General features: G+C 36.9%; 1 protein-coding gene across 1 annotated transcript in view; it reads right to left on the reverse strand.

Moving 5' to 3' along the window:
- Positions 1-2,475: 2,475 nt before the first annotated feature.
- Positions 2,476-24,755, reverse strand: part of MAP9 (microtubule associated protein 9) — a 52,218-nt gene continuing 29,938 nt past the window's right edge. The window contains exons 5-13 of the mRNA XM_047799124.1: positions 22,818-22,911; positions 20,871-21,109; positions 19,080-19,150; positions 17,603-17,771; positions 16,259-16,348; positions 14,149-14,310; positions 13,616-13,761; positions 13,304-13,436; positions 2,476-3,166 (exon numbers count right to left, since the gene is read on the reverse strand). Of these exons, the coding sequence (XP_047655080.1) occupies positions 3,044-3,166; positions 13,304-13,436; positions 13,616-13,761; positions 14,149-14,310; positions 16,259-16,348; positions 17,603-17,771; positions 19,080-19,150; positions 20,871-21,109; positions 22,818-22,911 (1,227 nt within the window). The 3' untranslated portion in view covers positions 2,476-3,043. The remainder of the gene's footprint in view (positions 3,167-13,303; positions 13,437-13,615; positions 13,762-14,148; positions 14,311-16,258; positions 16,349-17,602; positions 17,772-19,079; positions 19,151-20,870; positions 21,110-22,817; positions 22,912-24,755) is intronic.

Raw genomic sequence — 24,755 nt, forward strand, 5'->3', positions numbered from 1 at the left:
TTGCTGTAAACAGGAAACAATATATTATTTATCATAGTAAGGCAAAAATCCCTATTTGCAGGAAATGCCCTGTAAGGCCTTTGCAAACACCTCAATTTCCCTTTTCATCTACCTCACAAGCAACAGTAAGGGATTAGTATTTAGATTTCTTTTCAGAAGGTCTCAAGTATAGGTCACCTCTCTATTGAGTGCTTCAGCCTAGATTGGCTAGGAGAGCAGAGATTTCTTCTTGTATGCCAGATACATGCAATGTCAAATTACCATTATCAGCCTAGTCCATGCTAATCTCACAAATATGAGGTGGGAAAATATAGGGCTCAAGATAGGAAAGAAATTCAAATAATGAACATTTTATTAAGCCCTTTATTATGTGCCACACATTAATTAACTAATGTCATTCAATTCTCACAACTAAAATGTGATAATAGTTAAGCCACTGAACATGATAAATTAGAAGAAAATGATCAGGATGTTTACATAAATATTTAATGTGAACTCTGTGACATACACACTTAAAATCTCATGACTATAAAAGTAGCTGTACTTTCTTCTGTTTTTTCTTTTACTTCCCTGGAATTTCCAAAGATCTTTTAAGCTCTAAATAGCTAATCTGATACAATAAATACTCAACAATCTTTCCTTCCAGGCCTCATGTTTGATACCATGGAGGGACACAAGGATGAATGAGATGCCCCAATCCCAAGCTGATAACACATACTGCTGGTAATCATTTCAGTTTCATGATGGATTCTCTAGTTCAAACAGCATAAAAAGACTTCTAGTTTTATTTATGAAAAAAAAAAAAAACTTAGCTGTAGCACTGATGTGATCTTAAAAAATGAGCCATAACATCTTTCTGGCGATTTTTTGTTTCTTTTTTCCATTTTTTATTTGGCCCCACCCACAGCATGTGGAAGTTCCTGGGTCAGGGATCAAACCATGCCACAGCAGCAACCCAATGTGGCACTGATAATGCCAGATTCTTAACCCACTGCACAAGAGAACTCCCATATCTTTCTTATCACTGCAACAAGAAGGCTAGTCCTGAGTGTGAAACCTCCTGACTGACTGTCTTAAAGCCCAAGTTCCACAACTGTTGAGCATTCTGATCTTCTAATACTAGATACAGGCATTTAACTAACTCCTTACATATTTTGATTTTTTTTTTTTCACTTTGAAGATCTAGTAAGGTTCACTGTCTTCTAATGACAGACAGCTATTTCTTAAAGGAAAGATAATCTCTGGATAACAATACATGATTTTAGGATCTGAAAGGTAAATGTATAAGGTTAATCAAGTAACAAGTCTTGACAGAACACAATTCTCTGAGGCCACATGAGAGCAGGAACATGAGCAACTGGATTCTAGAGGTAGAGGGGCTTCATCAGCTCTAATCCCAGCTCAGTCACATGCTATGTGTATGGCAAGTTCTTTAATCTTTCTAAGTATTTCTAGTATTCTGAGTATTTTTATCTGCTAAATAGCCTAATAACACTTACTCTGCGTAGTAGTTGTAAAGATTAAAAAAAATTGTAAAGATTCAGCAGAGAGATATAGCAGGTGCTTAATAAACAGTAACGGTTTATTCTCATCCATCATTGCACTGCATTACTGGTTTAAGCAGTATTTCAACTCTGAGAGCATACATTTGGTCTATGATAAACCAGCTGACCAGGTCAAGTATGAGTCCAGTTAATGAAGATATACACAGCTCAAAAAAAAAATAAATTATTTGGACATAGTCTATAAATTATCTCCCATATAGCTATCTTCAAATGTAAGCTAGAAGACACTGGATTTAAGAGGACAAAAATTACCCTTATCATCTTTATGGCTTTAGTCTGGAAAATAACAGTGATAACAACCTTAGGTCCTTGTGGAATTTCCATAACTGTATATCACTACCACAAAACAGATCTCTTCTAATAGCAATGAAATACAAAAGTGAGGAGTTCCCATCGTGGCTCAGTGGTAACAAATCCAACTAGTATCCATGAGGACTTGGGTTCGATCCCTGGCCTTGCTCGTGGGTTAACAATCTGGTGCTGCCGTGAGCTGTGGTTTAGGTTGCAGACACAGCTCAGATGTGGCATTGCTGTGGCTGTGGTGTAGGCTGGCAGCTACAGCTCTGATTTGACCCCTAGCCTGGGAACTTCCATATGCTGCAGTTGCAGCCCTAAAAAGACAAAAAGACAAAAAGATTTAAAAAAAAAAAAGAAAGAAAGAAAAGAAAGAAAGAAATACTAAAGTGAGATAGAATTCAGGAAGACACATTTCAGAGGTCTGCTCATTATAAAGTGCCTATGACTGTCACTTAAGCAGGACAGAGAAAGTATACTCATAAGGCAACATTCTTTTTTTTTTTTTGGTCTTTTTTAGGGCTGCACCTAAAGCATATGGAAGTTCCCAGGCTAGGGGCTGAATTGGAGCTGTAGCTGCTGGACTACACTACAATAAGGCAACATTCTTAAAAAAAAAAAAAAAAAAAAAGCCTTGACAATTGGAGTTCTACTGAATGCTGCCTCAACTAACCAAAATTCTTAACCTGCACAGAGCTAATGCAACTGCTTTGAACTAAAAATTAGTTTTAGAAGAAATGACATATGCGTACTCCCCAGTGAGCATTCATTTAAAAACCTGAATCTAGATGCATAATCAGTCACAAATTCAATCATTTTTATCAGTACTTACATGGTTTCTTTTTCATATTGGGGAATAAACATATTTAAATAACATGCACAGGTTAATGAAAGTGATGATGGATCATCAGACTACAAGAATTATCAGCACATGATAAAGGACTATGTATTTCAATCTGATTATTAACACTTCATTTGAGGCAGTTTATCTACAGTGCAAAAAATGCTTTCAGTGCTTTCACTGATTAAATGCCAAAGCACCGTTTTCACTGTCAGCAGATGTGATTGGCATTTAATTAAAACAGATTCTTCTAACTATAAATAATTGAATTAATAGTTTTAAATTTAGTTTGGCTAAAATTGATGAACTGATAAAGAACAAAATAATGCAAGAATAAGAATTATCAAAACACTTTTGAGAATACAGTTTTGCTTGGAGGGCTCCATGGAGGAAGTACCTCATTTTCAAGAAAGGAATGCTGTTTCTTTTGCTTTCGTTCAATTCTTTCCTGCCTTTCTTTCTTTTCCTAAAGAGAAAATAAAAACTATATATTTGTATGTATATCTATGACTATTATTTTCAAATCAAGTTGTTCGATGAAAACAAAATAATCATTACAAGATATTTAAATGTCATTTGCTAGCTTAATTGGTTATAAAGCAATAGCAGCTAGGAAAAGCTAGAGAACATTGCAAATTTATAAGTATACTTATAATCAATAAGCATTAATGCATTACTTAATTTTTAAAAATATTAAGTGATAATATTTTAAAATAATTATGATTAAATAGGAAAAGATAATGCCATAATATAAAAAGAATAATTATTAGAAGGTAGTAGTGACTTTTTTTTTTGTCTTTTTAGGGCTACACCCATGGCATATGGAGATTCCCAGGCTAGGGGTCCAATCAGAGTTGCAGCTGCCGGCCTACACCACAGCCACAGCAACATGGGATCCGAGCCCCATCTGCAACCTATACCACAGCTCACGGCAATGCCGGATCCTTAACCCACTGAGTGAGGTCAGGGATCAAACCTGCGTACTCATGGATGCTAGTTGGGTTTGTTAACTGATGAGCCATGACGGGAATTCCATGTAGAGACTTTTTGAGAACAGCATCTCGGAAGTACATTTACTGGATGCAAAGTTTAAATATGTGATGGCAGCAAATATGTCACGGTTTTTACATATAGGTAAATATTGAGGCTTGTTATTTCTTTGCTTTTTATTGAGCTAGAACACATTTTCATTTCTTTAGCCTTTTTGTGCATTTTTGGTCAATTATTTGGTTCTTCTAACTTATGGATACCAGTGCTTGTAATTTTTAGTAATTTGCATATTTTCATATAATAAATGTGGTTGTATCTACATTATTTTTAGTCCTTAATTTTTTATCAAAAAATTAAGAAATATTTCAACCATAGACAACTAAACTCTTTAAAGAGTCATATAACCAAAACCTGGGCACCCACTACCGGCCTTTTGAACTAAAATACGACCAGTTATTGTGCGGCCCTTGTACCCACTCCCTCACTGCACCTGCTTCCTCTGCACCCTCAGAGATAACCATTACTCTGGTATAGTGCTGAGTACTACAGTGCATCTCTCAATACTTTTATCATACATGCATTCAACCCCAAATCACAAATAATTTTGTTCTGCATGATTTTTTTGAATTTATGTTAAAAGGTATCATGCTATTATATTCTTTCTGAAACTTTACTTGTCATATTTTCTTTTCATGGTTGCATCTTCAACAACCATGAAAGTTCCCAGGCCAGGGGTTCAATCAGAGCTGTAGCCAAGGCCATGCCACAGCCACGGCAACATGGGATCCCTAACCCATTGAGCCAGGCCAGGGATTGAACATGCATCCTCACAGAGACAACATCAGGTCCCTAACCTACAGAGCTTCAATAGGAACTCCTATTTATCATTTCTAAGATTCATCTATATGCAGCTGTGGCTCTAGTTCATTGATGCACAGAATTCCAGTATATCAACACATCACAATTTATTCATCTATTTTTGTGTTGAAGACATATTCTAATTTTTTTTTCATGCAAAGACAATGTTGCTATAAATATTCCTGTTTGACTCCTTGTGCTTATAAGCCAAGGTGTTTCTCTCCATGTCTATACCTAGGAGTGAAACTGTGGTTTGTAGGGTATGAATATGTTCAACTTTGCTGGACAATGATGATTTATTCTCCAAAGTTGTAGGAAATTACCCACCAATGAGCACCTATGCTGACTTTTTATTTTGATGTACTAATGATTTTAAATTTAATATCTGTTCATCTTTTCCTTTGTTATTTCTTACAGCACTTCTAGGTTTAGAAAGCCATCCAAATCATCACCATAAGATCAGATAAATAAAATAGGTTTTATTTTCTTTTGACTCTTCCATTGTTTGGCACGTTATATTTAACGCCTTAATTCTTTTGAAGTTTCTATTGCTGTACAGTAATTGTTGGAAGTGATTTTATGTGCAAATGTCACAAATAATCCCAATTGTTGTTGCCTCATACCCATTAATTTGTTACTTTATCATATAGGACATCCTTTCAGGTCACAGGTTCTAGGGGTCCACAGGTCTATTATTCTGCTTGCACTATACTGTAATCTGTGCTTATTCATTCAGCGTTAGGCACTGAGCTCTAACTCTGGGTCAAGCAGTGTACTGGGAGCCATGCATGCAGTGATTACAAAATGCCAATACACATACACTCTTCCAATCCCTTAGGGAACTTTCAAAACAGGCTATTAATGAACAAGTACATAAATGACAGGTAATTCCAAATTGTGTGTTTCTATGAAACATATAAACGAGTTGTTGTGATGGTGAAAAATAAAAGTACTTACTTTCAAAAAAAGTGGATTTGGGGAAAGTCACTTGAAGCAAGGCATGATGGATAATGGAGTCACCAGTGGTGTGCACTGCGGGGAGGACACCCCATGCAGAGACAAAGGGGAGTGTGAGGTTCTGAAAAGTGGGGAAAACTTGAGGTGGGAGAGGAAACAAGAGAGCCAGTGTGAGTACAGCCCAGTGGGATGGGAGGAGGGGAGGAGGGGGAGTGTCCCATATGAAAACAACATGGCAGATGAGTGAGATCAGATGGGGCCTAGCAGGCCACAGTAGCATTTCCAACACAGGTAGAAAAAGAGCTGTTAACAGATGCCTTGGAGAAGGAAGATAGTGATGGGAGGTAAGCAGAGGAGGAGACACTCACAAGCAGGAGGGGAAACTGTACAGAGTGCCCGGGGCTAGGAAACAGCACTAAATACTGCCTAAAATCATGACTCTCAAAGTGCAGTTCCAGGAAAGGGACAAGACCAGAGTCTGTTGGGATGAAAGGATATGGAGAACTAAAGAAGTGTAAACAAATTAGACAGAAGTTTAACGATAAAAAAGAATAGCTCCAAATGGATTAAAGACCTAGACATAAGACCAGACACTATAAAAATCTTAGAGGAAAACATAGGCCAAACACTCTCTGACATAAATGACAGCAACATCTTCTCAGATCCACCTCTCAGAGTATTGACAACAAAAACAAAAATAAACAAATGGGACCTAATCACACTTCAAAGTTTCTGCACAGCAAAGGAAACCCTAAACAACACAAAAAGACAACCCACAGAATGGGAGAAAATCTTTGCAAGTGAATCGACTGACAAGGGATTAATCTCCAAAATTTACAAACAACTTCTGCAGCTCCATACCAAAAAAACAAACAACCCCATCCAAAAATGGGCAGAAGATCTAAACAGACAGTTCTCCAAAGAAGACATACAGATGCCAACAAAACACATGCAAAGATGTTCAGCGTCACTCATTATTAGAGAAATGCAAATCAAAACCATGATGAGGTACCACCTTACACCAGCCAGAATGGCCATCATCCCAAAGTCTACAAACAATAAGTGCTGGAGAGGGTGTGGAGAAAAAGGAACCCTAGCACACTTTTGGTGGGATCGTAAATTGGTGCAACCACTGTGGAAAGCAGTATGGAGATGCCTCAGAAAACTAAACATAGAACTACCATTGGATCCAGCAATCTCACTCCTGGGCATCTATCCAGAGAAAACCATGACTCGCAAAGACACATGTACTCCGGTGTTCATTGCAGCACTCTTCGCAATAGCCAAGACATGGAAACAACCTCAATGTCCATCGACAGAGGAGTGGATCAAGAAGATGTGGTACATATACACAATGGAATATTAGGCAGCTATTAAAATGAACTAAACACCAGCATTTTTAGCAACATGGGTGGACCTAGAAACTATCATGCTACGTGAAGTCAGCCATACAATGAGACACCAATATCCAATGCTTTCGCTGACATGTGGAATCTGAAAAAAGGACAGACTGAACTTCTTTGCAGAACAGATGCTGACTCACAGACATTGAAAAACTTATGGTCTCTGGAGGAGACAGTTTGGAGGGTGGGGGGATGTGCCTGGGCTGTGGGATGGAGATCCTGTGAAATCAGATTGTTATGATCATTATACAACCACAGATGTGATAAATTCATTTGAGTAAAAAGAAAATAAAATAAAAAATAAAAAACATAAAAAGGTAAAAATAAAATATGAAGGATCAGAAAAAAAAAAAAAAAGAATAGCAAGAGTTCCCATTGTGGCTCAGTGGGTTAAGAACCCAACTAGTATGGATGAAGATGTAGGTTCAATCCCTGGCTTTGCTCAGTGGGATAAAGATGTGGCACCGTGGCAATCTGTGCTCTAGGTTGAAGAAGCAGCTTGGATCTGGCATTGCTGTGGCTGTGGTGTAGGCCAGCAGCTACAGTTCCAATTCGACCCCTAGCCTGAGAACTTCATGCTGCACATGTGGCTGTAAAAAAACAAACAAACAAACAAAAAAAAACAAAGAATAGCAAAATGTGGGACCATGGTGGGAAGGAAATGAAGAATTAAGAGAGTTTAATTTTATTTTTCTTTAAGTTCCATATCCTGAGCTTGATGAGAATAATCTAAGAGGTAGAAGAATGCTGATTCACAGGAGAGTGGAATGGTAAGTGCGTGTTTCATTACGTGATCAGTACAGTCCTGTTTCATATTATTCTGAAAATATTATCTTCCATAGTCTTACATTTTTATTATACTGGGTAAATTTTAGAATCATTTGGCTTCCCTACACGTATCCTCTTCTAAGAAATGGCTGAATATGAGAATATTACATCTAAACAATGACCTAGGAATACTTGAGATGTTAACACCATTTGTCTCGCCTTTCCATCCTGCAGTTTGAATTGTCTCTGTCTCTTTGAGTCTGTGCTAAAACTATGAAGTTTATGGGTTTCCTCATATTCCAAAAGAGCAGTGGTGTCACTGTACCCCCGCCTCTGCAGGCTTGATGGACTGGGAGGAGTGGTGTTTTGGTAATTACTAGGTGTCTATGCTTCTTTCATCAGTACATACCTTGGATTGATAATGTCATAAGGAGAAGAGGATAACATATGATTTCCATTAACATGGAATTATTCACATACAATAAAGGGAGTGAAAGCGAGGTTTTTTTTTTTTTTTTTTTTGCCTTAACATTTTGCTCTTCATCATGAGAATATTTGTATCCTTGCTTCTCCTGACATAGCAAAGAAAGAAGCTCCTTTCAGAATCCTAAATGAGAAAATAAAAGCTGTAATTGGACCACTGTCAGTCATCCTAGAACTTTTAGAGAGGCCTCTCACCTCTAGCCAGGTGATGGAAAAGCAGTGACCAAGCTGTGTCCACAGAAACTGACTGAACAAACCTCTCTGTCCATTTATTTAACATGGAGAGAGAAGATCCTAAAGCAAGTTTGAGCTTACCAGCAGGTGCTATAAAGTCAGGGCAGGAAAGAGGAATTTAATTATCAACTAATATCAATAAAAATGAATCAATATTATCTTGAGTAATAATTAAAGGGGTCTTGTTAAAAAGTCCTTCTGACTGTTGTCTGTTGGAATCTGAACTTTTTGCTCATTTTTTTTTATTACAGGTTAACTACAAATTTATCTGGAAACCAGCGTGAAGAAATATCTCATCTGGGAGTTCCCGTCGTGGTGCAGTGGTTAACGAATCTGACTAGAAACCATGAGGTTGCAGGTTCCATCCCTGGTCTTCTTGCTCAGTGGGTTAAGGATCTGGCGTTGCCGTGAGCTGTGGTGTGGGTTGCAGACTCTGCTCAAATCCCATGTTGCTGTGGTTCTGGCGTAGGCCGGTGCCTATGGCTCCAATTAGACCCCTAGCCTGGGAATCTCCCTATGCCACAGAAGTGGCCCTAGAAAAGGCAAAAAGACAAAAAAAAAACCTCACCTGATCTTTGGCTACAATTTTCCATTAAAGCATTTACCCATCAATCATTCACTCTCTATGCTCGGTTTTGTACATCAAAATTTTGAGATGTTCTTTTACATGAACACTGAAGTAATCAGCTCTTCTGTATAGGGGTATTTTTACTTTTTTTTTTTTCTCTTGTCTGTTTAGGGCCACATGGAGGTTCCCAGGCTAGGGGTCAAATTGGAGCTGCAGCTGCCGGCCTATGCCAGAGCCACAGCAATGCCAGATCCAAGCCGTGTCTGTAACCTACACCACAACTCACGGCAACACTGGATCCTTAACCCACTGAGTGAGGCCAGGGATTGAACCAGCAACCTCATGGTTCCCAGTCGGATTCATTTCCACTGCGCCATGAGAGGAACTCCACATTATTTTTTTGCAAACAAGTTTCAATAAGAAATTGGTAATTTCAATAAGAAATTGGTAATAGGTCTATAACATATTGTATACAGATGTTTTTATGGATAGCACTATATTTGTAGGGGTATACTATATATCAAAACAAGTCATGGTGGAGTTCCCTTGTGGCACAGAGGGCTAAGGATCCAGCATTGTCATTCTACTGTTGTGGCGCAGGTTTGATCCCTGGCCCAGGAACTTCTACATGCCACATGCTCAGCCAAAAAAAAACCCAAAATGAGTTATGATGTCTTAGGTCTTTGATGAGTTTTTATTCTCCAGGGCTCATTAGAATGAGAAAGCCACTAGATACTACAACAAAACATAATATACCTAACTATGACTTAGTCATTAAGAAAATTCTATCTCATTTTCAAGTCAATGTAAAAATAAAACAAACATTTATATTCTATAACTATTCTAGGTGATACCAGCAGAATCAGCATACAAATAAGAAGATTTTAAATATAAGAAGATTTTAAATTTTTCTTAGAACAAAGCATTATTTAAGAGTTTAAGCTAAGGAAATCATCGTAGAACACTACCCTTCCTCATTCAAACCACTGAATCAATTTTGATCACCTCATTTTACCACTGTGTGTGTGGATTTAACAGCAGTGCTAATGTCAACACATAAACAACAATAAATTCTGTTGCCATTTTTATGAGGTTTACATTACATTTGTAATTACTTCAGGGAAAACTGACATCTTTATAACATTATTATAAGATTGAGCTTTTCTATCCAAGGGCAGTTTTGTTCCATTCTCTCAAGTCTACATTTATGTCCTTCAGGAGTGTTCTAAAGTTTTCTTCATATTGGTCTTGCACATTTCCTAAGTGTATTCCTAGATGTTTCATCTTTTTATCCTGTTTTTATTTTTTTTTTCTTTTTATGGTCACACCCATGTCACATGGAAGTTCTGGGCTAGGAGTCAAATCAGAGCTGCAGCTGCCAGTCTTTGCCACAGCCATGGCAACACGGGATCTATGCTGCAGCTTGTGGCAATGTCGCATCTTCAACCCATTGAGCCACAATCCTATCCTATCTTTAAATAGCCTGCACTGGGTCCTGTCTACCTCTCTAGCTACTACTGATTATAGTTTATGTGGGGAAAAAAAGAATATTCAGAAATACTTTGAAAGAAAGAGCTATGAAAGGAGATTCATAGACATGAAAATATACAGAGTCCCAATAATGAAACACTGTGGTACTGATATATGTACAATGAGACTGACCAATGAAACAGAAAATCAAGAAACAAAGAGACCCTAGAGTCCCAATATGGGACTGTATCTCATGTATCATATAACAAAGCCATTACCTCTAAACAGTGAGTTAAAGATGGACTGTCTCATGAAAGATGAATTTGGAAAAAATTAAAATTGAGTATTTCCACTCATACATCAGGATAAATTCTAAGTAAGGCAAATGTTAAAATATTAAGATACTAAAATCATAAGGTTATTAGAAGGAAAAATGAGAGCTTTGATCTCAAATTATGAAGGGGGTCCTTTAAACTATGCCTGAAAATCAGAAGCCATAAAAAAATTTTGACAGATTTGATACCTGAAAATAAAATTCTTATGGAAGCAAAGTTGAGAGACCAACAACAAAATGGGAAAAAATTATAACTCATATTAGAAATGATAGGCTAATTTCCCTGGTATATAAAAAAGCTTCTAGAAATCAGTAAGAAAATGAACAATGGAAAAATGAACAATCAGCTTTTGATTGACACTTCACAGGAAAAAAATACAAATAATCCTTATACAAATGAAAAGATGCTCAAGCTCAATCCTAACTAGAGAAATGCAAATAAAAAATACCCTGGTTGACATTTTCTTAAATTTCTATAGACATGAATTCAAAAAAAGTTTGATAAGAAAACCTATTACATCCTAAACCCTGTGGAGAAATTTTGCTGAACCATGTGAATGTGTTAACTATTCATATAAATATGTTAACTATTTATATAAAGTACTTATTCAAAAATCAGGAGTTCCTGTCATGGCGCAGTGGTTAACGAACCTGACTAGGAACCATGAGGTTGTGGCTTCGATCCCTGACCTTGCTCAGTGGGTTAAGGATCCGGCGTTGCTGTGAGCTGTGGTGTAGGTTGCAGACATGGCTCAGATCCCGAGTTGCTGTGGCTCTAGTGTAGGCCAGTGGCTACAGCTCCGATTAGACCCCTAGCCTGGGAACCTCCATATGCCGTGAGAAGCAGCCCTAGAAAAAAGCAAAAAGACAAAACAAAAAACAAAAAACAAAAAAACCCCCACAAAAATCAACTAATAAAATACATACTTACATTGATATTTTAAACTATAAAATAGTATTTTGCTTGACAGGAATGAAAAGTAACTATTAGTACACTGAAGCAAACAAAAAATATAAACTTGTGCTAGATACTGTTTCTCCCAAATTTCAAACCTGCTTTCTTTCATTAAGAACTTACTTAGGAGTTCCTGTCGTGGCTCAGCAGTAATAAACCTGACTAGTATCCATGAGGATGCTAGGGTTAAGGATAGAGTGTTGGTATGAGCTGTGGTGTAGGTCAGAGACACTACTCAGATTCCATGTTGCTGTGGCTGTGGTGTAGACCTACAGCTGCAGCTCTGATTCGGCCCCTAGCTTGGGAACTTCCATATGCCATGAATGCAGCCCTAAAAAGAAAAAAGAAAAAAATCACTTAAAGAAGACCTTCTTCTTGAGGTCATCACAAAACTCAAAAGAAAGTAAAAATGAAATCACTTTCTTATTAAACACAATTTGTCATGACTAAGTTCCCCCTAAACTAACCTGGTATACCTTTGGTAGAACATTTGTCAGCTTTTTATGATTTTAGATATAAGAAGTATGGCAAAGGATGAATGGACATGCCTGGTAAGTGGCTAAATGTGGTGGGGGGGACAGGTAAGAAAGAAAATTATGACTGAAATTTTAAGACTGAGTGCTTTTTTTTTTTTGCTTTTTAGAGCCATACTCGTGGCATATGGAAGTTCCTAGGCTAGGGGTCAAATCAGAGCTGTAGCTGCCAGCCTATACCATAGCCACAGCAATGCCAGATCAGAGCTGCATCTGTGACCTTCCCCACAGCTCACAGCAATAACAGATTCCCCAATCCACTGAGCAAGGCCAGGGATAGAACCCACATCTTCACGGATACTAGTCTGATTCATTTCCAATGCACCACAATGGGAACTCCCAAGCCTGAGTGCTTTACAGAACAGCTAAATCATTAATAGAAATGAGTAAATCAAAGAAATTATTACATATGTAGGAGGGAATTAATTCAACAAAGCATATTCCAGGTAGAAACTGTCAGTAAGCATGGGACAAACAGAAATGGAGTTAGGGACAGAAAAGTCACAAACATGTTCATTTAAAAGACGCAAGTGGGAGTACCCATTGTGGCTCAGCAGAAACGAATGTGACTAGTATCCATGAGGATGTGGGTTCAATCTTTGGCCCTGCTCAGTGGGTTAAGGGTCTAGTGTTGCCACGAGCTGTGGGGTAGACTGCAGATGCAGCTTGGATCCGGTATTGCTTTGGGTGTGGCCTAGGCTGGCAGCTGTACCTCTGATTTGACCCCTAGCCTGGGACCTTCCATACACCACACCTGTGGCCCTAAAAAAAAAAAGACACAAGTGAGAGTTCCCATTGTGGTTCAGTAGGCTAAGAATCCAACTAGTATCCATAAGGATGTGGGCTTGATCCCTGGCCTTGCTCAGTGGGTTAAAGATCTGGTGTTGCTGCACGCTACATTGTAGGTGACGTTGCTGTGGCTGCGGTGTAGGCCAGTGGCTGCAGCTCCAATTTGACCCCTAGCCTGGGAACTTCCATATGTCCTGCATGTGGCCGCCAAAACAAAAACAAAAGACAAAAAAAAGACACAAGTACATCAATAACACCTACCAGCCATTTTTCATATTCATCAAGAGCTTGTTTATCTTTATCTTTTTTCTCAGCTTCTTTCAGTTCTTCTTTTCTTTTCTCATTTCTTTTCTCTTTTTCCTTTTCTTTGAAAAAAGCTTCTTTTTTTTCATTCCTATTAGGATAGTACAAAACACTGGACAATTAAATGAGAATATATGATAGACTTCCTAATGTATCTTTGCAATAATGAAACAATGCATTAATAACATTTAAGTAAATAAATTTTAGAAAAGCCTAAATTTAGTGTTAACTAATTTAAAATCTATGAAAACGTTTATTATTTTGGATTACCATTTTTCAAGAGCATTTAAGTTATCTTTCCTTTTCTCAGCAACAGTTTCCTCCTCTTTCTGTTTCTTTGCTCTTTCATATTCTTTCTCTTTTTTATTTTTCTCTTTAAGATACTCCATCTTTTTCTCTTTCCATTTTTCAAAAGCCTGAAAAAATTCAGAATTATTTTCTTATTTAATATAAATATAATAAAATAAGTAAAAACATAGTTTATCACTAATTTTCAAATACTTAAAAGGAATTAAGAAGTATATTCAGGAGTTGCTGTTGTGGCTCAGTGGGTTAAGAACCTGACACGGGGTCCCTGAGGCTGCGGGTTTGATTACTGGCCTTGCTCAGTGGGTTAAGGATCCAGCATTGCCACAAGGTCACAGATGCGACTTGGATCCAATGTTGCCATGGCTGTGGTGTAGGCCTCATTTGCAGCTGATTCAACCCTTGGCCTGGAAACTTCCATATGCCACAGGTGCAGCCCTAAAAAGAAAAAAGAAAAAAAAATAAAAAGAAAGCTATTTGAAAAAGCCATTGCATACTTGCAGTGCTTCTCCTTTTCTCACAGCATTTTCTTCTTCAGTTTTCTTCTTGTTTTTTTCCTCAAGCCTTTTTTTGGCAGCTACCTTCTTTGCTTCCTTTTCTTTCATGGCTTTCCAGGCCTCAAATGATGCTAAGGCTTCTTCTCTCTTAGTAGCTCTTTTCTATCATGGAAAGATAATAGTTTATGTGTAGGTACAAATAGACAAATACATACACATATGCATTTATCTTTAATTCCCTTCATATTTATTCATCAAATTAGGTTTCAAAGTAATTTATTTAAAATGATTCAGAAAAGTTGATTTGTAAAAAAAAGTTACTGAATTAATTCACTGCATTTAAAATGTCCTTTGTTGGGAGTTCCCATTGTGGCTCAGTGGGTTACAAACCCTACTAATATCCATGAGGATTCCAGTTTGATCCCTGGCCCCACTCAGTGGGTTATGGTTCTGGCATTGCCATGGCTGTGGCTTATGTCACAGGTGCAGCTTGGGTCTCATGTGCTGTGGCTGTGGCACAGACTGGTAGCTGTGGCTCTAATTTGACCCTTAGCCTGGGAACTTCCATATTCTGAAGGTACCGCCCTAAAAAGCAAAAAAAAAAAGTCTTTTGTAAGTGTTTCTTAGATATAGATCTACTACTGTTCATCAAAAGAAACTTTCTTTGGAAGTTTAATGAACAAGTGTTATCAAAATAAACCGTAATAGCCTATGTTATACTGAAAAGTGCCCACAGTAAAATATTACATTAAAAGAAAAATATCAGGAAAGTTATAAGTTTAGAAGTCAGCAGAATAAGGTAAACTGGTCAAGTCACATAGTAAACCAGAAATCTTTGCTTTGAACCAGCGTTTTGACTACCTTCAGAGCATAAAATTCTTACGGCATAAACATAACCAAAATATTGAAAACATGCCAGATTGGAAATATGTAGGTGAATATGTAGTAAGAGCAAGTGAGCTATAATTTAACTTCAGTCTAATCCCACAGTATTCTATGTTTGCCTTCTAATACTGCTCAGCACCAAATAACATAAAGCCTGATGATGGAGACAACATAATTTAGAGGTAAAAGCATGACCTACCACACTGAACTGTGACGACCAGAAGAGAAGGGGTCTGGCACCTAGTGGCAGGTACTACGGCAAGTGTGGTGCCAGTGTCCAGGCACGGCCCCTGCAGGCAGGCCCACACAGTGCTATGCAAGGGTAAGTATGTTTCTCTTCTTGGCAGCATAAAAAAGGACAATGAAGGGTTGTTGTTGTTATTCTTCCAGGGATTTACTTTAGAAGATAGGAAAGAAGTGAGCATATTGCAGGCTCCAAGGCAGGAGAAAGAGGCAGAGAGTGAAGTACAGGAGGGACTGAAATGAGAGCTCAGCTCTAGATAGGGCTAAGGATACCAGCTAAAGCTCAGGTAGGGGGCTAGTCTTAAAGATACATACAAAACTCAAGATAGAAAAGAGGAAAAATGAAGGTTATTGTCTGATGGCCCTTTATTGTCTTGGCTAAGTTGTAATATTGAAGCCAGTTTTTAAAGAATACAGTAGGTAGGTGGTCCCAAGAAAAAATAAAATTCGTAATCAGTAGTGCCAAATCTATTCCACACATATAAAAAATAAATGTCTCTGGAGTTCCCATTGTGGCTCAGTGGTTAACAAATCTGAATAGGAACCATGAGGTTGTAGGTTCAATCCCTGGTCTTGCTCAGTGGGTTAAGGATCTGGCATTGCCATGAGCTGTGGTGTAGGTCACAGACACAGCTCAGATCTTGTGTTGCTGTGGCTCTGGTGTAGGCCAGCGGCTACAGCTCTGATTCGACCCCTAGCCTGGGAACCTCCATATGCTGCAGGCGTGGCCCTAGAAAAGACAAAAAAATAAAAAAATAAAAAATAAATGTCTCGGTGAATCTGTATTTTCATGTAAAACAGTTATAATATGTACCAAACTAAAAATGTATAAAGTACCAGAGAAATAAAATTGAAAATCAGTTCTTTTATATACAAGTTATTTCATCATTTAAAAAAGTTGATTTGGAAATATTAAACATTTGTGACTATTTTATTGACTTAAAAATGCAGAATATTTTTTACTTCTATTATTTTGAAATACCTGTTCATTTTGAATCCTTAAGTTTTCGCTCTCAATTCTTTTAATTCTGTTCATTTCATGTAAATATACATTTTTCTTTTCTAACCACTCCTGTGGGAACAAGAAAAAGCTATATGATATTCAAAGTTTTACAAATGAATTAGAATTCTATTCATTTCTGAAATGTTTCTGATCAAAACTTTACAAAATCAAAACGCAGCACTTATAAATTTTTCTTTTTCTGGTAATATTCCAATAAAAAAAGATGAACATGAATTAAGAAGATCATATGTATATTATCTTACATATTAAATATTAAGAACAGATTTCAGGAGTTCCCATTGTGATTCAGCGGTAATGAACCCGAACAGAATCTATGAGGATGTAGGTTTGATCACTGGCCTTGCTCAGTGGGTTAAGGACCTTGCCAGGCAGGAGCTTCGATGTAGGTTGAAGATACAGCTCGGATCCTGCATTGCTGTGGCTGTGGTGTAGACTGGCAGTTGCAGCTCTGATTTGACCCTTAGCCTGGAAACTTCCATATGCCACAGGCATGGTCCTTTTAAAAGCTTAAAAAAAAAAAAAAGAACAGGTTTCAAAGATTGAATATAATGCACATAGAAACATTTTTCTCTGAAATTCACATGGGCAGTTTTCTAGAATGAGCTATATTTTATAAAACAAGACAAAAAAAAACCCATTTTTTCAAACAAAAAAATCAGGAAGGCTTTTTTCTAAGTTTAACTCAAGTACAGAAAGTCTCAGGAAAGGAAGGGAAAAAAATTAAAACCCTTTTTGTTCTTAACAATATAAACTTTAAGGAAAAAAAGTATAAAAACATAGGTATACCTTAAATGTATTTTGGTTCTGCTTTATTTTTTATCAATAGCTATGGCATATTCTCTTTCTTTAAAAACTATAATCAGTTAATGAAAGCTTGGAAGGAAGTTTTTTTTTTTTTTTTTTGCTTTCTAGTGTCACACTCATAGCATATTGAAGTTCCCAGGCTAGGGGTCTAATTGGAGCTACAGCTCACAGCCTACACCACAGCCACAGCCACATGGGATCCGAGCCATGCCTGCAAACTACACCACACCTCGCAGCAACAATGGATCCCCCCACCCACTGAGTGAGGCCAGGGATCAAACCCGAATCTTCATGGATACTAGTCAGATTTGTTTCCACTGTGCCACAACAGGAATTCCTTGGAAGTAAATAATTTAGTAAAAGAAAAAGCTTTAGATGGCTCAGGTATTATAAAGGAAATAAATTATTAAATTTTCATTTCTGACAGAGTCATTTTTATTACCTGATAAATGAACCATAAATGATTAATTCTTCTCATTAATTTATTTTTCTTTTTACCTGATAAACAGCTGCCCTTATGTTATCTGCTCTGCCAGGTTCTGTGTTCTGTTTCTGTGAAGGCTTTTGGTCCAAGACTCTCAAAGTCCCTAAATAGTGAGAAGTAGGGGCTGTTGATGGAGTTTTCCTTAGAGAACTAGATTTCTTTAAGAACTCAGAGGTCATTAATCTGAAAAGATTCAAATGAATCAAGACAAACTATTAACAACTGCACTTGATGGAAGAAATATTCATTAGAATTTTCAACTACTAAATTTGAAAATTACATTATAATTTCATAAACTATAATTATTTTGAAAATGTAGTCTTAGCATACAAAGACCCACCTCCCATTCAACATAATTTAAGTTTCCTTACTTTAAGTTACATAGCTTCAAAGTAGTTTTCTTTTTTAGGTATCTGTAATTAGGAGGGTTTTTTTTTTTTTTTTTGTCTTTTTGCCATTTCTTGGGCTGCTCCTGTGGCATGTGGAGGTTCCCAGGCTAGGGGTCTAATCGGAGCTGTAGCCGCCGGCCTACACCAGAGCCACAGCAATGCGGGATCCGAGCCACATCTGTGACCTATACCATGGCTCACGGCAATGCCGGATCCTTAACCCACTGAGCAAGGCCAGGGATCGAACCCGCAACCTCATGGTTCCTAGTTGGATTCATTAACCACTGAGCCATAACGGGAACTCCCTGTAATTAGGATATTTTTAACAAACATGGACTGAAGCTCAAGTTACATGGAAAAAAACAGTATTAATACGTAGCTTTAATAATTTCTTTTATTATTTTGTTACATAAACCATCTTAAATGTAAATATAAAGTTATACAAATATCCTCTATTTCAGGGGCTGGTGTGACAATCTGGCCCACCATCTATTCTGGTATGTAAAGTTTATTGCACCACAACTATTTCATATATTTACATATTGCCAATGGTGGCTTCTCTGCTACATAGTATAGCTGAGTGATTACAACAGAGATCACACAGCCAACAATTTACAGAAAAGTTTGCTGATCCTTGTTCTATTTGACTAATGAAAATTCAAAAGATTCAGAAGGTTCTGATTAGCATTTATGAATTAGGCATCCATTATCATCAGTGTGAATGAAGTTATGTCAGTTCTTATCATTTCAATAAACCAACTTAGTCCACGGAACCTCAAAAACCTTTAAAGTATAATGTTTCATGCAGAAGAAAGCTGGACTTCAGTTCTATTACCACTTTATATCTATTGTCTCAGGAAAAACAGGAGAATGAAACTCTATCCCAGGAGCAAGGTAAAGGATGGAGGGTCCTTAATCAATTCCTCTCTATAAAAGAATATAATCAACTAGGGGATTTATCATAAAGTAACTACTTCATTTTTCTCATGAGATGAAAATAAAGAGAAAATTAGTAACACCAAATGAAATTTACTTTATAGAAATTAAACTAAAACTAGCTTTGTTGGAATGTAAACCCTTAACTGAGGGAAAATGATATTACCTGCCAGATGCACTGGACACTCTATTATTTGTTGACTTTTTATTCTTCATATTTCTATCTTGAATTATTTTCTGTGAAATAGAAAAATGCATAGATGGATTCCTTACTGTCTTTATCACAGTGACACTTTGAACAAATAAGGATACTACATTTTAGGGAGGGCTGACTGACAGTAAACACATAAACGAATAAACAAATGTGACTCATGAAGGAGATAAACCAGGGTCCAGTGACACTGACAGAGGAGATGGAGGAGCTACTTTAACAGAGGTGAACAGGGATGGCCTCCCTGGGGCTTAACATCAGCACTAAGACAAATGATGAATAGAAAAGGGTCACAGGATATTCTATGGAAAGAGCTTGATAATTCTGAGAAAGAGGAAAAGGTGAAAGATGTTGGGGCACGGTGAATGGCAGGGAGAACTGAGGTGTAAAAAGTCCAGGAAGAACCGTGTGGATCTCTAGGGAGTACTGAGGAGTCTGACTTTATTGCAAGATGAGAATCCCACAAAGACACCTTAGAGGGGAACGATTCGATTCAGACTGAATATCACTAAGTAGAGTAAAATTAAAGCCAAGGATTCAGTCAAAATAAATGTTATAATCTTGTTCTATGTAAATCACCTATTCTAATTTAGAATGACCTCTGTTTAACACTTCTAAGACTGTCTACAAAGTCCAGGATACCCTTCTTCCTTTTAAGGAATAACTTTTCTACTTTACACAGGCAGATGGGTGCTAGCACTAAAGTGAGAGCACAGATGAAAACACCTCCCTGACTTGGCATTAGTGTTTTTTTCTTAAGGAAAAGTGGTTAAGGACAATATACCTGCAACATGGCTTAATGAACCTTTTCCATACAATTTAATAGAAACCTAATACTCTGTATTATAAAAGTTCTATTTTACTGCAACCTTTCAGCTAACACTCTTATCTTCCCCAATAATAAATACACATAGCCACCAGCTAAGGTGGCTATAAGAGATAAAGAAAATTCAGGACAAATAAAGACTAAAAATGCTAGACCATACATTTTAACAATATAGTACTCTGGTTCATATAGTGGAAGGACAAATAATCCTACATACCACAAATCTGGTTCTCAAGGTAATAATAACATTCCTGATAATGACCCTGACCATCCATTTAAATAGGCATGGATGTTGACAAATATTTCTTAAAGATTTTTATTAAAATTTGTAAAATATTTAAAAATGATGTCCAAAGGAATACCATTCACTAATTCAAACCTCCAGAAATAGTTCCAGACAGCTGCATTTAGAAACCTACCCTCTTCTGGGTATGTATTTCTGAAACATTTAAAAGTGAATTATGATCATATCATATACCCCTGATAATTTTTTTTTTTGTCTTTTTAGGGCTGCACCACAGCACATGGAAGTGCCCAGGCTAGGGGTCTAATCGGAGCTACAGTTGCCAGCCTACACCACAGCCATAGCAATGCCAGATCCAAGCCACGTCTGTGACCTACACCACAGCTCATGGCAATCCCATATCCTTAACCCACTGAGTGATGCCAGGGATCAAACCTACGTCCTCGTGCATACTAGTTGGGCTTGTTATAGCTGAGCCACAATGGGAACTCCTACCTCTGATAATTTTTAATGAAACATACTGTTGAATAAGAATCACTTGAAAGTATAATACCACTATCAAAAGATGAGTTTTCCAGAGATAATTCAGAAGTGACTAACATGGAAGATAAAATATTTCATAGTTCTGTTTTGAGTCTTAAGCTGCAGTATAGAAGGTAGAATTTTATATAAATACCTTAGCAGACTCAGTGCATAAGATACTCCGCGGTTGCAACAGTGGTGGGTCATCAACTGTTAAGTCATCATTCATAATCAGTTCAGCTTTCTGCTTTTCTTCTTCAAGGTCATCAGTACTCACTTGAGTTTCCTTTGGTTTCTCAAGTGCAATAGTAACAACGTCTATCAAAAATGAGTTCTCTTCATTTTCATTTGATTTCAACGGATTATGGTTTTCAGCGCATTCCTCCTTCTGCTCTATTTCGTGACAGAGTAATAGAATTAAATCTCTATTCTGAATTAATAAGGTTTATTAAAGATTCATTTACTTTCCCCTAAATGAAAACTATCTATAAACCCTTTTTCTTGTAAAATAAAATATGGAGAAAATTATCCTATTCAAGTTGAATAGAATTTTTTCCCAAGTGAACTACAAAAAAGAAAAATGGCTACTAAATCTATTAAAGCATTTGACACAGCTAATACTTATAAAAAATATCACATTAAGTAAATAGGATGGGATAACTACCCTAACCCATAAACACACAAGCACTTGTTGATGTGAGATGGCAGTATCTATTCTATTCAAAAGCCTGTGTTTCTCAGCTAGAACAAGAGGCACAAGATCTCTAAAGCTACTATAGTTACTAGCAATGCAACTGTGAAATTGTATAGATGCAAAGACAACCACAAATGCATTCAATTTTAGAAGGGTCCACCACACAGAGAATAAAGCAACCCTCTAGAATTTCATTCCCACTAAGATGCAGTGTTGCCTCTGATACCAAAGAGGCAGCAAAGGAAGGCCTAGCACTTATCCTCTCAGTGCTCAAGGGACAGGCTCAAGCTAGGGCATGGAGGACCTAGTTTTGCTTTTATAGAATTACTCCTATTATTCTGAGTTTACCACACTTCAACATGCACAACAGAAAATCAGTGCTTTCTCTGCTGATGACCAACTTTCAGTTGTACTAGGATCCATCTGCTGGCCAAACCTGTATTCTTACTGTCCAAGTCTTAATTCTGTGGCTTTCATTACAGCCACTTTTAAGGAATGCGTTTTTAGGTGAGCTGGATTTAATATCACTTTATAATCCCAAGTATACATTCATATTTGGAGAGTACTCATGACTCGAAGTATCATTAATGGAGTCTTTCAAGCTGCTAATCAATGTCTTCAGTGAAAAGAACAAGAACTCTGGAGCCAAAGATTCAAATTACAGCTCCATCACTGACCTTGGGTATGTTTCCCAATATCTTTGTACTTTAGTTTCTCTCATCTGTAAAATGATAAAAGTTATACTACACAGTAAGCAGTTAATAAATGTTAGTTACACATCCCAGTCTTAGAAATAGCTATGCCTTTAGCTCTCATTAAGCTGTAATCATAGGATTAAGGAAAGAAATAATGGTACTACTTACACCTCACACTTACTACATAATAACCAATCCTGTTCTAAGTGCTTTACATGTATGAACTAATTTGATTCTCACAACCACCTTACTCTTATACCCATTTTAAAGCTCAATATACTCAGGTCAGAAAGATGAGCTACTTTGCTCACGTAGTTGTGCCTGGATTGAAATCCAGCTTAGTCTCACTCTAAAAGTCCACCTACCTATCATGTGGTTTATTGCAGCAACACATACATAATAATAGCTCACATATAGCAAAAGCTCTGCTTGTGCCAGGAATTAGATTAGTGGCTAAAATGCATAGCATCACTTATTTTTCACCACAGCTTTATGAGATTATGAAGCTTATTACAACATGGGGACATTGAGGCACTGAGAGATTAAGTTCTGCATCTAAAATCACATGGTTATTAAATCACATAGAATTAAAGTTTAGGCAAATACAAACATATATTGTCCCCATAAGTATGTAAATTATTGTTTCTTTAACAAATAGCATTCTAAGCAATACAGAGTTCACAAATAAGATAGAATAATTTGATATGCCCACCTGTGGTGAATGCTTTTTCCCCAGATCCTGGTGAAAAGGAATCTCCAAGACTTTCTTTAAGGGATGATGATGATAGACTTGGTAAACATGGATCCTATTTAAAGAAAATGCATTTACTATGTAAGTTTAGTTCTCAAGAGTTGTGGGGAGCAATAACATTATTATTACTACTTCATAGTTCTGAAATCTGCATTATTATGAGTTTCCCGCTGAAACACCAAAAGTGTTAAGTCATGGAGGTTATAATAGGCTTTACTTTCAAGCCTTGATGTCTTTTTTTTTTTTTTTTAATGGCCACACCCACAGAATATTGGAAGTTCCTGGGCTAAGGACTGAATCCCAGCCACAGCTATGACTAACCCTGCATTTCAGCAGTGCCAGATCCTTTAACCCGGTACGGCAGGCCAGGGCCAAGGGTGGAACCCACACCTCTGCAGCAATCCGAGCCACTGCAGTCAGATTCTTAACCCACTATACCATGACAGGAACTCTAAGCCTTGAGGTCTTGATCATTAAAAAGGGTCACAGAGAGCTACTCTAGTTCTTTAACTGAAACCTTTATATTTGTTTTTTTAGCAATTTTGAAAACTCTTGCCGCTCTAAAATCTAACCTCATATATATTTAAGACAAATATTTGATATCTCTTTATCTAAGTATATACTTTCTAAGAAAGTTTAGATATAATAGGTAAAAATCCTTAGTTTCAAACAAATATTAGTTGTACAAACTAAAGCAATTTATAAAACCAAGTAGACAGCTACTTTCAAACATTTTAGATTAAAAAGTACATAGATTTCATGCACTTTAGTTTTCTTCAAAATTACATTTGAAATAAAGTTATTACTGTATCTGAAATAATTATATTTGTATGTTTAAACATCTCTATTTTATAGAATAACAGTCTAGTCTGTAGGTGATGATATGATGTGAGAAGTTTGATTTTGTTGCATGAAAAATAAATTTTAATTTTCTTTCCCACAATATTTTATAAGTCTTACTCTAAAAGTCTACAAAGAAAATTCTATGTGAAAAGTAACAGAGAAAAACCATCTGAGAAGATGGCAGAAAGGCTGATACATTCAGTAGCTTTTTTTCTGAGGAAACTTCGCCAAGTAGTAGAAGGCTATTGCCTTCCTGGACTGAATAAGGGGTCAGAGGGTAGAGTTTAGGACTAGAAGATCAGTTGTTAAATTTGGAGAAGAGCTGCACATGGCATGAACTCTGAAATCTACATATAATATCTTCCTCAAACCCCTGGCTTATCTATCCATGGCATGGGAAAGGCCTCAGAGGGACCTATAAAATCACAGTAGCTAGAAAGTAAAAAAATAAGCAGAGATATACTTCAGTCATTGTCCTTGGCAAGGGAGAGCTGGAATTTGAGTCTAGCCATAATATCTATGTGCTAGAACACATGTTCAGAGGAACATAACAGAATCCAGAATCTTTACACCATATCATTCATAATGCCAAGTATTCAATCAAGATAATAAACAAGTAAAGTAACAGAAAATGGCTGATGCATACTCATGAAAAAAAAAAAAATCCACAGTAACCAATCCAGAGATGACCCAAACATTGCAATCAGCAAACAATAACTTTAAAGTATTATAAATATGTTCAAGCACTTAATGAGAAATGTGTACATAGTGGCTAAAGAGATGTAGTATCTCATTATGAGAGATTTAAAAAAAAATACCAATGTAAATTCTAGAGTTGAACACTACTGAAAAAAAAAAAGTCACTGGAGAGACTTAACAGATCAGGGATGGCAGAAAAGGGCAATGAACTTGAAACACAGCAAATACAAATTATTCAGTCTAAGAAAATAAAGGGAAAAAAATTGAAGAAACATGAAAGAACTTTAGAAATCAGTGAGATAGCAAAAATTTCAATGCACATGTACAAATAAGAGGAAAGAAAAATAAAATAGAATT

The sequence above is a fragment of the Phacochoerus africanus genome, chromosome 10 (assembly GCF_016906955.1).
Source record: "Phacochoerus africanus isolate WHEZ1 chromosome 10, ROS_Pafr_v1, whole genome shotgun sequence".
In the NCBI taxonomy this organism is placed as follows: Eukaryota; Metazoa; Chordata; class Mammalia; order Artiodactyla; family Suidae; genus Phacochoerus; species Phacochoerus africanus.